This window comes from Halyomorpha halys, unplaced genomic scaffold (genome assembly GCF_000696795.3).
Source record: "Halyomorpha halys isolate HHAL.00 unplaced genomic scaffold, Hhal_1.1 Scaffold2048.1, whole genome shotgun sequence".
NCBI lineage: Eukaryota > Metazoa > Arthropoda > Insecta > Hemiptera > Pentatomidae > Halyomorpha > Halyomorpha halys.
This window is the reverse complement of record NW_027113440.1, coordinates 156723-171834: the sequence shown is the minus strand read 5'-3', so window position 1 is coordinate 171834 and position 15112 is coordinate 156723. Positions and strand designations below refer to the sequence as shown.

Below are 15112 nucleotides of genomic sequence, written 5' to 3'. Positions count from 1 at the left end.
CGAAACGTTGGAAAATAAATAGTTGTAAACTATTTTTGTTTCACTATTGACCGCAACCCTGACCATCTCCCTATATATCAATTTTTACGGTCAACTATACATACATATATACGATACAAAGTTTCAATGTAATGTTGCTGGTATTTTGACTGAAATAAAGGTGATTAGCTAAGTACCAGGTATTCTATTGACATAGATGTCAACAACTTAGCTTTACCTTCACCCTTCAATATAAATATTTATTTATTTTTGAAAGCAGATAACAGGAGATAAATAACAGGAGTTATATGTAAAACATTATTTAATTAAAAATTACATTGTATAACTTTAAAAATAACAAAACAAACAAAAGTGTTACTAATAAGAGAAAATGGTATTCATCACAGCCTTTGAACAATTCATTTTAAAAGTATAATACTTCATAACAAAAATATTATCATTTAACATATAAATTAGTATTTCTGGAACTCATTCTTTTCATAAGTTGAAATACTACTTTAATTATTTGATCAAATAAATATAATTAAAATATATTTTGTTAGAACCAAGCACAGATAAACAGCATCAGGTAACAAAACAACATTTTAGTGGATTTATGAAAAAATAGATTGAAGTCCTGGAAAACACTGATATTTTAAAAATTCATTTCTTCTTTCTTCGATTTTTTGTGGACACAATTTCTGCAACATTTCAACTACTTCCTTTAATACTTTCTCCACACAAAAACCAGTATACCGATTATGATCAATGCCAAGGTAAATTTTACAGATCAGAAGAAAAATATGATCAAAATGTGCGTGTATTCTTGGCCAACACACTTCCATAAAGCATTTAAGAACCTGAAATAAATAAATAATAAAACAAGTAAAAATAAATATTACTTAAAATTATCGTATTCGGACATATGAAATGCCGGGCCCTAGAAAATAAGGCAAATCAAATAATAACAATATTATTTTTATTCAAAAAAACTTCAGAAGAGTTTTTAGTCCTTGTTATTAAATAAATGAACTAGCAAAAAATTAAAATTTGTTTAATAACATTTTCATTTTGGAATATATTTAAAAATCCCTCAAGTATTTTGAAAAAAATGGTAGTCAGTTGGATACCACGTAAATATAGCCAAACTTCAATTTAATATTTATTTACTATTACTATTCACTACTATTTCTAATCTTTGTTTCAAAATACCCACAATTTGATTATTTCAAAGTTTAAATTTGTCAACAATCTTCCATGAAGATTATGAAAGATATATGAAATATGAAAGAAGTATATGTGCATATTTTTAAACCTCTTGTTGGTAATTTATTGTAAAGAAACTAAAAAAATGTGTTTTTCATCATACATGTGAAAGGTTCTCTACTTCATTGATCAAACAACCAATTTCAACATCCAAAGAAATTCATTGATTAACTCGTTAGATAACTATAAAAAACCACTTGAAAACTAATGATAAGGTAAAATATTATAGCATGCTTACTTCAAGACCCTCAATGGAAGAGGTAGGTTCTAAAACATATTCATCAATAACCTTTAACAAAGCAATTGAATGCAGTAACATGCCAAGTCCTCTAGCTCTGATGATAACTGGGAGCATTTTCACATAGGCATTTCTTATTTTAATTCTTTGTTCCAACATCATATTATGAAGAATAGTATTTATAAGAGGATCAAAGTCATTCATCTGAAATTTAAAGAATATTTTAGAATTATAAAATATCAACAGCAATTTATAAATCAAAAAAATTGACCTACAGAAGAACCTAGGACCTTAGTTTTATACCTCCTATAGAGTGTTACCTAAAGAAATATATCACTCACTAACTTACTCAGTGATACTTGTATCCTAAAAATGATAATGCCTATGAAAGCTGAAATTTCGAATGGTGTTTTCCCTTATAATGTAGATGTGCAAGAGGGCTGAGTATAAAAAAGTGTACTCCAAGTGGTTAAAAAAAAAATCATTTTATTTTTTTTTTAAGATGCAAAATTCATAAAAAAGATACCTGTAGTTCGGAGTTAATCACTTGAGGATACTTCTTCCTCATCAGTGACATCAACACTGAAATCGAAGGTTCAATGAGGTCTTCTTCTTTGAAAAATACCAGGGGTTCTAATGCCTTCAAAATAACTTCATCTTGAGCAAACCAACACAAATGAGTTCTTGCCTAAACCAATACAAATATAAAATTGTGGAAATAGTAAAAAATAAAACAAATAACTATAGTTTAATAGATTAGAGGTGTACAGCTAATTATATCTTGAAGTGTTTCAAAGATTGCTTTCTTTAGGAAAAATTAATTTATATTGAATTGAATTATAAAATTCAATTACTTTTTTAAGATTAAAAAGGACTGACTGTCAGATAAATATTTTAACTACTAAAAAATCTCCTCTTTCTGTTTTTCAGATTTCTTAACAGAAATGAAAATGATAATAATGTGTAACTATACGGTGAAAATTCTATAAAAGCCTTAAAAACGTCTTATCAGAAAAAAAAATTGTCAACCGAAAAGCTCTAAAAATGGCCTTTTAAGAACCCATCATCCCCAAGTAATATTTCAATTACAGTAAAAGAACTTTGGTTTAAATGCAAACAATTTGGTTTTAATTAAAATAAGTTTAAAATAGAAATCTTAGCATTAAAACTTTTAACCAGAAATTATTTCTGGAAAGCTGGAAATAAACTTTATGCATATGTGAATAATATCATTTTAATTTTAAAAAGTTTAATTTGAAATGAAAAATTTTACAATACATATATTTTTTTCAAGAATTAAATAGTCAGTGTGGCAGTTAGAATGAAACTAAAAATACTGAAACATTCATCATTAAAATTTCAAGGAAAGCCTACATTTCAACCCAAATTTTAGATCTTCATCGGAGCTTTTGTATGGAATTGATAGGGAGTTAACAGCAAACCTGAGATGTTATCAGATCATCTCACATTAAACCAACCCATACTTCACTAAACCACAGGGCATTATAAAGTTCCCTGAACTGTCCTAAAAACCCTAGGATGCCCATATTAGCCAAATAAACATCCCAAAGAATCCATATTAATAGCACAAAATAAAATCCTGAACAAACAATGTAATTGTTTATTCAAAATTTAAATATTAGGCTCATAATTTTCCTTAATTTAAATCATTTTATTTTAATTTATACAATTGAAGATAAAATCAAAAGTTAGGTTTGTAAAGCCTATAATATAAAATAAAAAATTAGATGTATAAAGTTAGTAGTATGAGTAAATGTAAGGTAAAAAATGAGGAATTAACTTACAACATTATTGATAATATGTTCCAAACTCTTTAGACCAAGTGTTCTGTTTTCAGAAACAAAGTCATCTACAAGTATTAAAGCTGTTGGAAGGACACTGTTTAAATGTTCAGCCAGATGTGGACTCTAAAAATAAATTATTTTATGTTTAAGGTTTAAATATTTATTATACAACATAAAATTTGATTGTTATATAACAAAAGCCATGAAATTGGAGAGGGTATTTTTAGTTTGTTATTTGTGGTAATATAATTAATAATTACCATTGTGCTATCATGTATACTCAACCAAATCTTCAAATTTTAAGTAAAAAGCGTTGAGGGCCATAAAATCATAATCAGACCACTGGCCAGAGTATCTACCTACATAGCAACCAAATTATAACATTCAAATCCTCATTAAATTTTCCTTGAATCCAAAAACCATACTTAAATATGTATATTAAAAATTTGCTAAAGCCCAAAACATAAAACCATACATAAACGGGAATATAGAAAATTATCTTTAAAACATTTATTTCTGAGTAACTATTATGAGTATAAAACGTAAATATTTATTATTATTTCATAAACAACCATGTTTTCCTTAAAAATTAGTATGTCTAATAAAATACTTCTATCTTCATCATTCAAATTAACAATTATAATAAATGGTTCTTACCTCCACAATTTGTAATACCCAAGAATAACAAGCAACAGCAGCACCAAAACATTTCCAAGAGTCCTTCAATAATTTAGGTCTTAAATCTTTCAGAATATTACTCAATACAATACTATTGGATAATGTCAAAGCATCAATGACATTTAAATATCCCAATTCTTTTATTAGCTTTTCCAGTATCAATTTCCCCAATTTAATAGAAACTTCAGTGGTCCATAAATTAAAAAAAGAATGTTCCCCACAAAGAATAAATGCTGAGGAAATACATTTCTGTTTTAACTTATCACTAGCCCCCTGGCAAATAATTAAGTTAGTAGTTACAGAATATAATTTATCAAAACTCTGATCACAATTACTAAGATAAGACTCATAATCTGATGGACTGGCTGGTCTCTCAAAGCCACTTTCAAATTTTGGTACATACAATTCTTCAATTTGTTTTTTGATTGAAAGTAAATGAAATTCCTTGTCATTATTATTAGATTTACCTCCACCGTTATCCATGTTTGTATCAAAAACCAACAATTGTAAAATATTTATATATTATATTGAAAAATTAAGATCAAACAGGTTATCAACAAATCAAAAGACAGGATTCAAAATCTAAAGGCTCAACAAACCATATGTGCACTCAATAAGGATTGAACATATTTATATAGAGGTAGATTGTTTTTCAATCTAAAAATGCAGCTTTTTTTCTTCAGATCAATCCTAAGGATTCGTTAAAAAAAAAAAATAATTAAATTAAATATAAAAATGTTAAAAGCGAAGAGCTTAATCATGTTTTGCTTTTATAGGAGCGGCACTTAAAAAGGACTATTTTTTTATTGGAAGTATACCAAAAACAGTTCCCTAGTTCTTTACTTAAGTATTCCAACAAACATATCCTAATTTTCATAGTTACCCCAGGTTACGTTACTATCTTAGGAATACGTTCAATTAGAAAAATATTTATATATGTGCTACTATCAAAGCAAAGTAGCTATATTTCTTGTAGTGCATTATGAACCGATTCAATGTACTGGTTCGTATTTAAGACCCGAACTCAATTGAAAAATATCCATGAGATCATTTATCTCTCGAACAAGTGACATTCGAAAATTGTGATTCAATTACATTAATAATAATGTTAATAAGGTCGTTTACACACCTACAACGACATTTAAGATGGGAATAACATGTACTAGTGTATGTTCCGAGACGAATCTTGATAGACTGCAATGAACGTTCCCCCACTCCAAATTTACGAGCCGAAAAACAAAGGAACAGAGTCGGAAAAGTTGGGATTCAATGTGGGCTAAGGTTCCATTCACTAATAAGCTGAGAAATGTTTAGAAAAAAAACATACAAAAGTGGGCAAGTGCTATAAGGGGAAACAGAAGAAAAGAAGTGGTTGTTGCACGAGTGAGAATAGGACATTCTAAATTAAAACACGTCCACTTAATCACAAAAGAGGACCAACCTAGATGCCAAACCTGTCAGTCCCTGTTATCTATAAAATATATAATAGAAGAATGCTCATCATTTCGTCAAGCCTTCGAAAATAATAAAATTCCTCGTACAAGAGAATTGGCTCTAGAAGACTCAGCCGAATCCATAGACAATATCATAAAATTTCTGAAAGAAACTCAACTGTATACTAAAAGTTAAAAGAAATCAATCTACATTCATCTATGAAATCCCAAAGACAAGAAGATAAAGTAAATAAATATAAAGGGCTTAATAACCAAGATGTTGCTCGCCCTGAATATAATCTAATCTAGAAAGAGTCTCAAATGGTTGACTAAAAAAGCTAGTAAAAGGACTAGTATGCTTATATATTGCATTATGTAGCATATAGCACTATATAATGTATAACCATTTTACCCGAAATGACCTACACCCTAAAATTATCCGCTAAGGTGAAAAATACCCGAAAATCGACAGCACTACTTTGAAACGCTAGCCGAAGTTGAATAGAGAAGGGTCAGGTGGTGTGATATTAGTGAACTTTACTCAGTACTCTTTTTTTTATAATCTCCCAAAAAAAATTCTCCTTCTAACATTTTAATTAGTTTCTAATACATTTGTTTTAAATACCATAGGAAATAAATTGTTTAATTTTTTACTATGTTCATTTTTTTTTTTTTTTTTTTTTGCATCTTGGTTCATTATCACTATGCAGTATACGATAATAAAAGAATTATTTTTTTTTTTTTTTTTAATATCTTGGCAACATTGGTTGTGTGGGCAAACCTCATCGCGGTTCACTTCAGCGTGTTTAGTTAATTTCATTTAAAGTTGATTATATTTGTCATTAATTTGTCACCATGGCTTTACACGTACCCAAAGCACCAGGATTTTCTCAAATGTTGAAGGAAGGGGCCAGAGTAAGATTCATCAAATATATACGATTGTGATTGTGACACATGATTCCTATTTTGCTATTTACTCATTTTGTTTAAGTTTAATAGGGATTTTAAAGCTTCTTTAATGATGCTAGCATGATAAAAAAAAACATTAATATCAATTAATTGACTGATTTGATTAGTAGCAAATATTTTATTAAACTTCTGTTTGTTGTAGCATTTCTCTGGTCTAGAAGAAGCTGTATTCAGGAATATTGCAGCATGTAAAGAATTCGTAAATACCATAAAAACTGCTTATGGCCCCTATGGAATGAATAAAATAATCATTAATCATATTGATAAGTTATTTGTCACAAATGATGCTGCCACCATTGTTAAGGAACTAGAAGTAAGTGTGAAAATATATTCAAAACTATTGCTTACTACTTTGCTTTTAACAAATTATGGGAAGTTAAATACACAACCATTATAGTAATTTATGTTCATTGTACTGAGGTACAACTCCAACATGGGTTGAGGGTGTAATTACTTATACATACAATTTTCAAATATTGATTTTTGGTCTTTAATATAAAGGAAAGCATATAAATACGAATCAACATAATCTCTGAAAATTAATACAATCTAATTAAATCTATATATATAAACAGAAATAATCATATAGAACATGTTTATAATTATTCTTATTTCATAAGAAATTACTTTAGCAAGAGAACTAAGTCCCCTAAAGAGCATTGTACTTATAACAATACTCAATAATAATGGTATAGAACTAAATAAAATACCAGCAGGAATATGTTCAGGCTTCTATCCCTATCTAATAATCAATAATAGTGTGGGAATTAAGGTTATTTCAAGGGTGTGGTGTGATAATTGAAATTCACTTAAAAAAAAAAAGAAGAAAAATGTCTATCAATCACCACATTTGTATATTGTGTCAACTGATTTCATCAAAAATCTAACATGCCTCATACTACTAAAAGAGTACTTATTTAGAAACAAGACTGGATTTCCTTTATAATAATTCTAGGAAATCTAATTTTAGAGTAAATACTCTTCTAATTTATTTTTTAGGAATGTATATATCCATCTCTCTTTGTATCATTTCTGTGAATCCAGTTCAGGTAATTGAATGTTTGGATAATCTGATTTATTTTATCAATTCTCAGGCTTATTATTTATCTCACACCAACCTATCATTTTTCCTGTCCTATGTTTGAGCTTGTGCATAGCTCAATCTCCTGTCAGTTTGAATAATACCATAGATGGTATCCTTAAAAATCGACCACGCCTTTCTTGATCTGACCTCTACTGAAGTCCATACCATAGATGCCTGGAATTAAATGTTTGTACTGTTTAGTACAATCAGTTTTCTACTGATCACTGATCTCTTAAAATATAGAAAAATTAATTTCTTTATTTGGTTTCAGATCGAACATCCTGCTGCTAAAGTTTTGGTTCTTTCTTCTAACATGCAAGAAGAAGAAGTCGGAGATGGTACTAATTTTGTTCTCATCCTGGCTGGAACATTATTGGAAGAAGCTTTACCTTTATTAAAAATGGTATTAACTTATTTAAGTTTTTAATAATATATCAAATTTGTTATTTGGTCACAATCCTTAGCACAATGAACTAATGAATTTGAACAATCTGGTATTATTAGTTCTTCCATTTGAATATGGCAGCTGGGAAATGAGAACTGGCTGTTAGAGGGATAGAAACATTTAGTTTACTTGACGAACAGTTGAACTACTAAGGAACTGTTTTTTTGTTTTGTTTTTTTATTTCGCATAGTTTGTGGGACTTTGTTTGAAATAATTTTAATGAAAAGAAGAAATAATAAACTAATATATTTTTATAAATTTATTTTAAAATATATTTAAAAAAATAAAATAATCAAGTTCATATTTCTACCTTACCTTCATTTTACAGATTCTTTAAGGGAAAAAAGATGGCCTTCAGTTTGCCATATTTTTGTGAGTGAGCTATCTGTACGAATGATTATTCATGAAATTCTAAAATCCTGCCTGTAATCTATAAACTTTTCTTATTTTTTTTCAATTGATGTAAATTATCTGATGATCTGAGAATAAATCATTGGAAACAATTTGTACATGAACAAGAAATAATTAATGAATGGGAAATCAATAATTTATTTATTTGGTAGATCGAAACTGATGATTATTGAGCTATTTAATTTTACTCTTGAAAATTTGAATTTATTTATTTGGTGTTGTTAATATTTATGTGATTTCAATTTCAACAAACATTTTTTTGAACTTCCCTTTTTTCAACCCAGTTTAAAACAAAATATGCTGATTTTTTTAGGGTATGACTCCTGCTGACATCATTGAAGGTTATGAACTAGCTTTGAACAAAGCATTAGAAGTGTTGAAAACATTAACCTGTGATGAAATCAAAGACCCAAGAGATGAAGCAGCCGTGTTAAAAGCAGTTCGGAGTTCTGTTATGAGCAAGCAATTTGGTTATGAAGATTTCCTTGGAAATTTGATCACTAAGGCTTGTAGTAAGTATATCAATCATTATTCCAATTTAATAGTTTAGTGTAGATGTTCTAAGAAAGTTAACTATGTGTTTTTTTTTGTTATTCCTCCAAGTAAAGGCAAAATTTTAATATTTTAAATAAAAATGATATTTTTAAACTGGTACTATTGATTTAAATTGATGCATTATATTATTCCTTATAAAATGTTATTTGGTAAACTTATTTTCTTCAATTACAATTATTATTTTGTAATAATATGTTGTTGAAATTTTATTGTTTTTCAGTTGTAACTGGTATTTGCTCAAAAGATATTCTGAGAATTTTGGGGATAACATTATTTTAAAATTTTTGACCATGTTTTAAATCTAGATTTCAAATTTTTAAAAAATTTGTTAATCATATTATATGCTTGAATCATATAACAGAAAGCCTCAAATTAATAATATTGTACTTAAGGTTTAAGTACTTTCTTAAAAAAATATTTTTAGTGATATGTATGCTAATTTTTTAAATTAAAAACTGACGTTTTATTATTTTCTATAATTTAGTTATGCAACAGTAATTTATAAATTAAATTACACTTTTATTTTTATTTTATCACCTTTTTTTACAACTTTTTCTTAAATAAAAAAGGAACAAAACTCACAATTCAATCAATAAAATAATACCGATGAATGATTAGTTCTAAGTTCAATTGTTTTTAATGTAATTTTTGCTGTACAAAATATATATTAATGTTCCAATCAATGGTAATATTAACTAAAAAATGTGTGTAAATAATATGTATTATTTATTGTTGCATTGTTAAAATAGTATAATAAATAGATCAAAAAGACTTGTATTCTTTTTAATATATACAGGAAAGGGAAAATATGAATTTATATTATTAAAAAGTTATTTTTGGAAAGTATTAATCACTGAAGATTTATAGTACTTTTAAAAAAGTTTCATTTTCTTATTACATTATTTCATGTTTTAGTTTCCATTTTGCCTGAGGAGACTACTTTTAACGTAGACAATGTCAGGATACAGAAAATTAGTGTAAGTATTTTGAACTTATTATTAGCATGCAATTGGAAATAAATCTATCGAACCCAAAAATTTTGCCCAATTTTGAATTTTTATTTATTAATTTTTTGAAATTAATTTTATTTATTAATAGCAGTTGTATGGATTTATATGCTATTAATATATAGAGTAATGTGATTTAATTTTTTTTAATTAAAATTTTCATAAATATCTATTTTAAATTATTTTTCTTTATTGTAGTGTTTCTGGAGGGTGAAATATCATTCACTTGTTTTTAATCTATGTCAATTTCAAAAATATTATCTTAGTTTAATAATTTATTATTTTATTGATTGTGTCTTAAAATAACTTTTTATTTTAAATTATTCAGGGTTCTAGTATTTTGAGCTCAGAAACTGTTCTTGGCATGGTATTTAAGAGAGGCGTTGAAGGAGAAATCACCAAGATGACTGGAGCCAAAGTTGTGGTTTATACTTGTCCATTTGATATTGCAACAACAGAGACAAAAGTAAGCAATTCAGATTTGATAACTAACTATTAAGTTCAGTTTTATTCTATACTTATTTATTAATTATTAGAGAAGTTTGTCGGGGGGTGTGGTCAGGAAAGAACAACATAAAAAAACAAAATCATATTTATTTATTTTATGCCGACGTTTCGACCTGAGTTTCAGGTCTTCATCAGGGATTGTGGCGTAGAAAAGGTGACATGTAGTCAGTGAAATTTTTCAAATTATTTTTATTATTTCATGTTACCATTGCATGTAGATTGAAATTTTTTTAAATTGTACTTTTACTGGTTCCAGTGGTATTTTATCTTTCATTTGGATGGTTATTAAAATAATAACTGTTCATTTGATTTAATTGTTATGCATACTTATATATAAATATTTCATTTTTAGTATTCTACATCGACCATATTCTGTTATAGTTGGTTGTATAAAAAATAAAATAAAAATACTGCTTACCTAAAAAAAGCTCATATATTTGTTCCTTTAACACAATGAAAAATTAATATTAAAAATATACCCCATTGTATCCCACTGTTATCAATCTTCTAGCCAGTTGTTCAATACCATTCTTTGGGATGATTCTTGCATAACTCTTTCAATATAATTTAAACCTCTGCAACATTATTACATTTTTGAATTTCTTTACTGATATTCTACAACTTAAGAAAAATTCTATGGAAGTAAATTGATTTTGTGACTTAAGCTGAACTGGAAGTGGTGATGTTGGGGGAGGGGAGCAACACTGATCAATTCTAGCTGGAAAATTTTATATTGCAACTGGAGAGCAGAAGCTTAACAATCCTAGCTGTGCCAGTATGATGGAGTGTGCTGCTTTAAACTGCTCTCCTGGTACAGTATAAAAAATTTCCTGCTAGAATTGATTTAAGAAATGGCTCTTCCATTATTATTATTATTGTTCTGGAACTAATGTTTTCTGCCTTAAGCTATAAGAGGGAACACATGATCATTTTGAATAAAATTTTAATACATTCCATTTCTAGGAGTTTCATTTCTGTCGACTAGTCCCAAGGCTGCCACAATTAATTTTTTTCTTTTGAAGACTTTTATCTTTTCTCTAGTTTATAATAATTGTATGCCTTCATTACAGGGTACTGTCCTTATAAAAACAGCTGCTGAATTGCATTCTTTTTCAAGTGGTGAGGAATCACAATTAGAATCACAGATAGCTGCTATTAAAGATGCAGGTTTGTTGACAACTTTTATTTTTGTATCTTGCTGACTTTTTTTTTTTTTAATAAAAATATAATAGTATCTGGTGTATATTTTGAATGTTACATATGTTTATATTATGTTGAATATTTGTTACTTAATTCTTTTATATCTTAAGAGTGAGACTTTTTCAGGAGATTTCACCATTTAGCAATTGTAATTGAATTAATTTTTATTTTTTATAGGTGCCAATGTAGTTGTAGCTGGTGGTAAAATCTCTGACATTGCCCTTCATTTCCTGAACAAAGCTGGACTTATGGCTGTTCGTCTTCAGTCTAAATTTGACATTAGAAGGCTATGCAAAGTAACTGGTGCTGTTCCTCTACCAATTCTGGTTAGCTATTTATAATTTTTTATAACAATATGAGATATGTGAATAATCTTACCAGGTTAAAATAAAATAATATATAGGTAAAACATGTAGTAATAGTGAGTAGAGCAGTGCTTAAAAAAAATAAAATTTAATTATATTGAGCAACTTTGTAAAATTGGCCAAAACTAGGAATCGATGTGAAACAGCCTCTCCCATTCTCTCTGAAAGCATTTCTTTTTGTTTACTTATAATGAGTATCAGTAGAAGATTTACAAGGATGAGGTTACAACCATTCGAGTAGTGATCATAACATCAAAAATAATAAAAAGGAATTCTGATATAACTTAAGGAACGACTTTTTACTGCGTATAGCCTATTATGAGAACCCCTTCCCACAAGGTTGTTCTTTAGGGTGATTGTCTCTTTTAGTTTTTGTGATAAATTCTTTTTCTATTAAAGTCTTCATAAAATTAATATTATTCAATTAATTATTGCTCTATTCAAATCGTTTCAGAAATGTTAAAAATTCTATGTTATTAAAGTAAGAGAGTTGTTAAAGAGTAAATCTTAGATTTAATAACCGTACATATCTCTTATTTGTTCTTTATTTTCAATTCATAAAAAAAATAATAATAATAATACCTAATAAATAACTATTATTTTTAGTTGTGATTAAATTTTCATTATTTTAAGGATTTTATTTTTTATTTCAGACACCTCCTTCAAAAGAAGAGCTTGGCTATGCTGACAGTGTATATATTGATGAAATAGGAGAGAATTCAATTGTTGTATTCAAGTTAGAAGGAAAAGAGTCAAGAATTTCCACTATTATAGTTCGAGGAGCAACTGAAAATTATATGGATGACATCGAACGTGCTATTGATGATGGTGTTAATACATTTAAATTAGTTACTAGGGTATGTATATTTTCATTTAACATCTTTTCAAGAAAAATAATTTATTTGTTAATCTTGTGCATTAAATATTTCGTGAGCTATCTAGAAAGCAATTAATAGAAAGTTTATTTGTATTATAATAAAAAACATTGTTTTTAGGATGGCCGTATGGTCCCTGGTGGAGGTGCTGTAGAAGCCGAACTTGCTAAACAGGTAATTTATTTTTTTTAATTTTATAGATTATGTTGTGAATATGGATCAGTAAATGTTTATATCTGATTTTCCTTATACAAGAACTGTTGTTCTTTTATAAATGCCTTTAGTTTTAAGTTTATTTTTGATCTGTATCTAAGTCTTATTTTGTAATTAAGTATAATTTTATATTGAAGTATATAATAATTTACTTAGTTGAAATTTATCATCATTTACTTGTTTATTTGTTTTCTCAACTAAAATTTGAACATTATAATTGGCAACCATTTAAGTTCCTATGTTAAAATTTTACATAATTTGGAACTCTGTCTCCATAATAGTCATAATGATCAAAGTAGAAGTATGTTTTTTTTTTATCTTGATAGGAAGTGTATTTTTAAACTTTATCATGGAAGCTCATTTGGACCATAACATACTCCTGCATAAATCCAGAATTTATATATTAGCTTATTTTTATTTTTTGCAGGTTAGAGATTATTCAGAAACTATTCCTGGTCTAGAGAGGTACGCTGCTGCAAAATTTGCTCATTCTCTCACAGTATTCCCAAAAATCCTTGCTGAAAGCTCTGGTCTTCAGGCTAGGAGTGCTCTTCAACAACTCTATGAAGGTCACAGGACATCTGAAGGAGCTAATCTTGGAATCAATATACAGGTATGAGTTAGTTAAGTAACTTATTTAAAATATTTGTCTGTATTCTAACTCTGATTAATAATTTTTTTCTATATACAATCCTTTTGTTTTGATATAATGCTGAGATAATTACTGAATGGATAAGTTTTTTCCATGCTTCAGATGATAACTTTCGTCAAGTGATTATAATTTCATGGTTCAATGTCACATTTTTAGGTGTTAGGAACATCGAATGAGTAGTATTGCCATAAGGTGATAAGTGACATGAATTTCACAAAACCTGAATTCTATTTCTTGAACAGAATACCACTAAATTTAATTATTTATACAGTTATCCTCAGTAGACTTAACTGTTAATCCATAAAAATACTTAATGGTCCTGAATTAAACCAAAACCTTCAAGGTTTTAGGCAATCCTACATCTTGGAGAAGTATCTACATCTATATCAGGAGTTATTTTTTTCATATTCCTTGTTATGTTCCAATCATCTTAATCACTAAGTTTTTAAATTAAAAACAAGTTAGAAAGAATATTATGCTATTCTAATTTTAGGACAGTAAATAAGAATTTTTATTGATAGTCTCAATTTTTATTCCAGGGTGAAGATAATAAACTAGTTATTGACTGCCACGAAGCTGGGATCCTTGATTGTTTGAGTTTAAAGGAGTGGGGACTCAAATTCGCTACAATGGCAGCTTGTACCGTCTTGAGGATTGACCAAATAATAATGGCCAAGAGAGCTGGAGGGCCTGCAGCAAAACCACCTGCGCAACCTGATGATGATTAAATTTATAATGTTTTCCCTTTTGTAATTCCTATCATCAAACTACTTCAGTTTTCACCTACCATTAATTTGCTTTATTATTATTAATTTAACATCAATAATAACTTTTTTTTTTTACTACCTTGTGTTTTTATTAATAGATACCCTTTTGATCATAATTAATTTAGGTTTAATTTAGAAATTAATCACTTAATCATGGTGGTATTTAACATCTCTTGTTTGCTCAGATGATTGGTTATTTGTTAATTATTATAATCAATGTAAGTCTTGTTTATGTATTTAACATACTATTTCTACAGAAATATCAATTTTATTTGATAAATTATTTTTTCTTTGTCATTACCAAATGTTAGAGAAGTTAAAAGTTTTGTATTCTTATGGGAAAATGAAAAAATGTTATTCTCAGAATCAAACATTTACTTTCATTTTATGTTTTAGTACCCTGTCTGTCAGTCAAATTTATGTGCAGGCATGACATCTACCGTTAATCAAATTTTGTAATTTTTATGGATTTTGTGGGTGGGCACCTAAATGATCCTATATCCTGTTCCTTTTCATCAAATTCCATCTACTACTTTCCCTTATACATGCTCCAATACATCTTCCTGTATTGAAAACAAATAGGAATAGTTAAGAAACTATAGTGGCATATCTTCTTGGGAGATTATTTCTTTAAATTAACTACCTGGATACTCTGATCAACCA

The 15112-nt window shown here is 27.9% G+C and overlaps 2 protein-coding genes across 2 annotated transcripts; one reads left to right on the top strand and one right to left on the bottom strand.

The window, feature by feature from the left end:
* Positions 1-564: 564 nt before the first annotated feature.
* LOC106691042 (TELO2-interacting protein 2) lies at positions 565-5077 on the bottom strand. The gene is made up of 5 exons (XM_014436685.3): positions 3946-5077; positions 3289-3411; positions 2010-2171; positions 1484-1687; positions 565-839 (listed from the first exon to the last, which is right to left on the bottom strand). Exons 1-5 carry the CDS (start codon positions 4447-4449, stop codon positions 594-596), a joined length of 1239 nt encoding a protein of 412 aa, XP_014292171.1. The 5' UTR covers positions 4450-5077; the 3' UTR covers positions 565-593.
* Positions 5078-6129: 1052 nt separating this feature from the next.
* Positions 6130-14527, top strand: CCT8 (chaperonin containing TCP1 subunit 8; the record flags this gene model as incomplete). Its single annotated transcript, XM_014436702.3, is given in 12 exon segments — positions 6130-6314; positions 6511-6681; positions 7724-7855; positions 8622-8820; positions 9779-9840; positions 10199-10336; positions 11448-11544; positions 11755-11903; positions 12596-12799; positions 12938-12991; positions 13458-13643; positions 14222-14527. Coding segments are annotated over 12 exon segments (1641 nt in total). The 3' UTR covers positions 14411-14527.
* Between the last annotated feature and the right edge of the window lie 585 nt (positions 14528-15112).

Bases quoted from the DNA above. Each gene is read 5' to 3' on its own strand.
- LOC106691042 (XM_014436685.3), bottom strand. From the start codon at position 4,449: ATGGATAACGGTGGAGGTAAATCTAATAATAATGACAAGGAATTTCAT. The intron at 3,412-3,945 runs GTAAGAACCATT...ATTTATTTTTAG, and splicing joins GGGTATTACAAATTGTGGAG to AGTCCACATCTGGCTGAACA. The intron at 1,688-2,009 runs GTATCTTTTTTA...TTTAAATTTCAG, and splicing joins TGATTAACTCCGAACTACAG to ATGAATGACTTTGATCCTCT.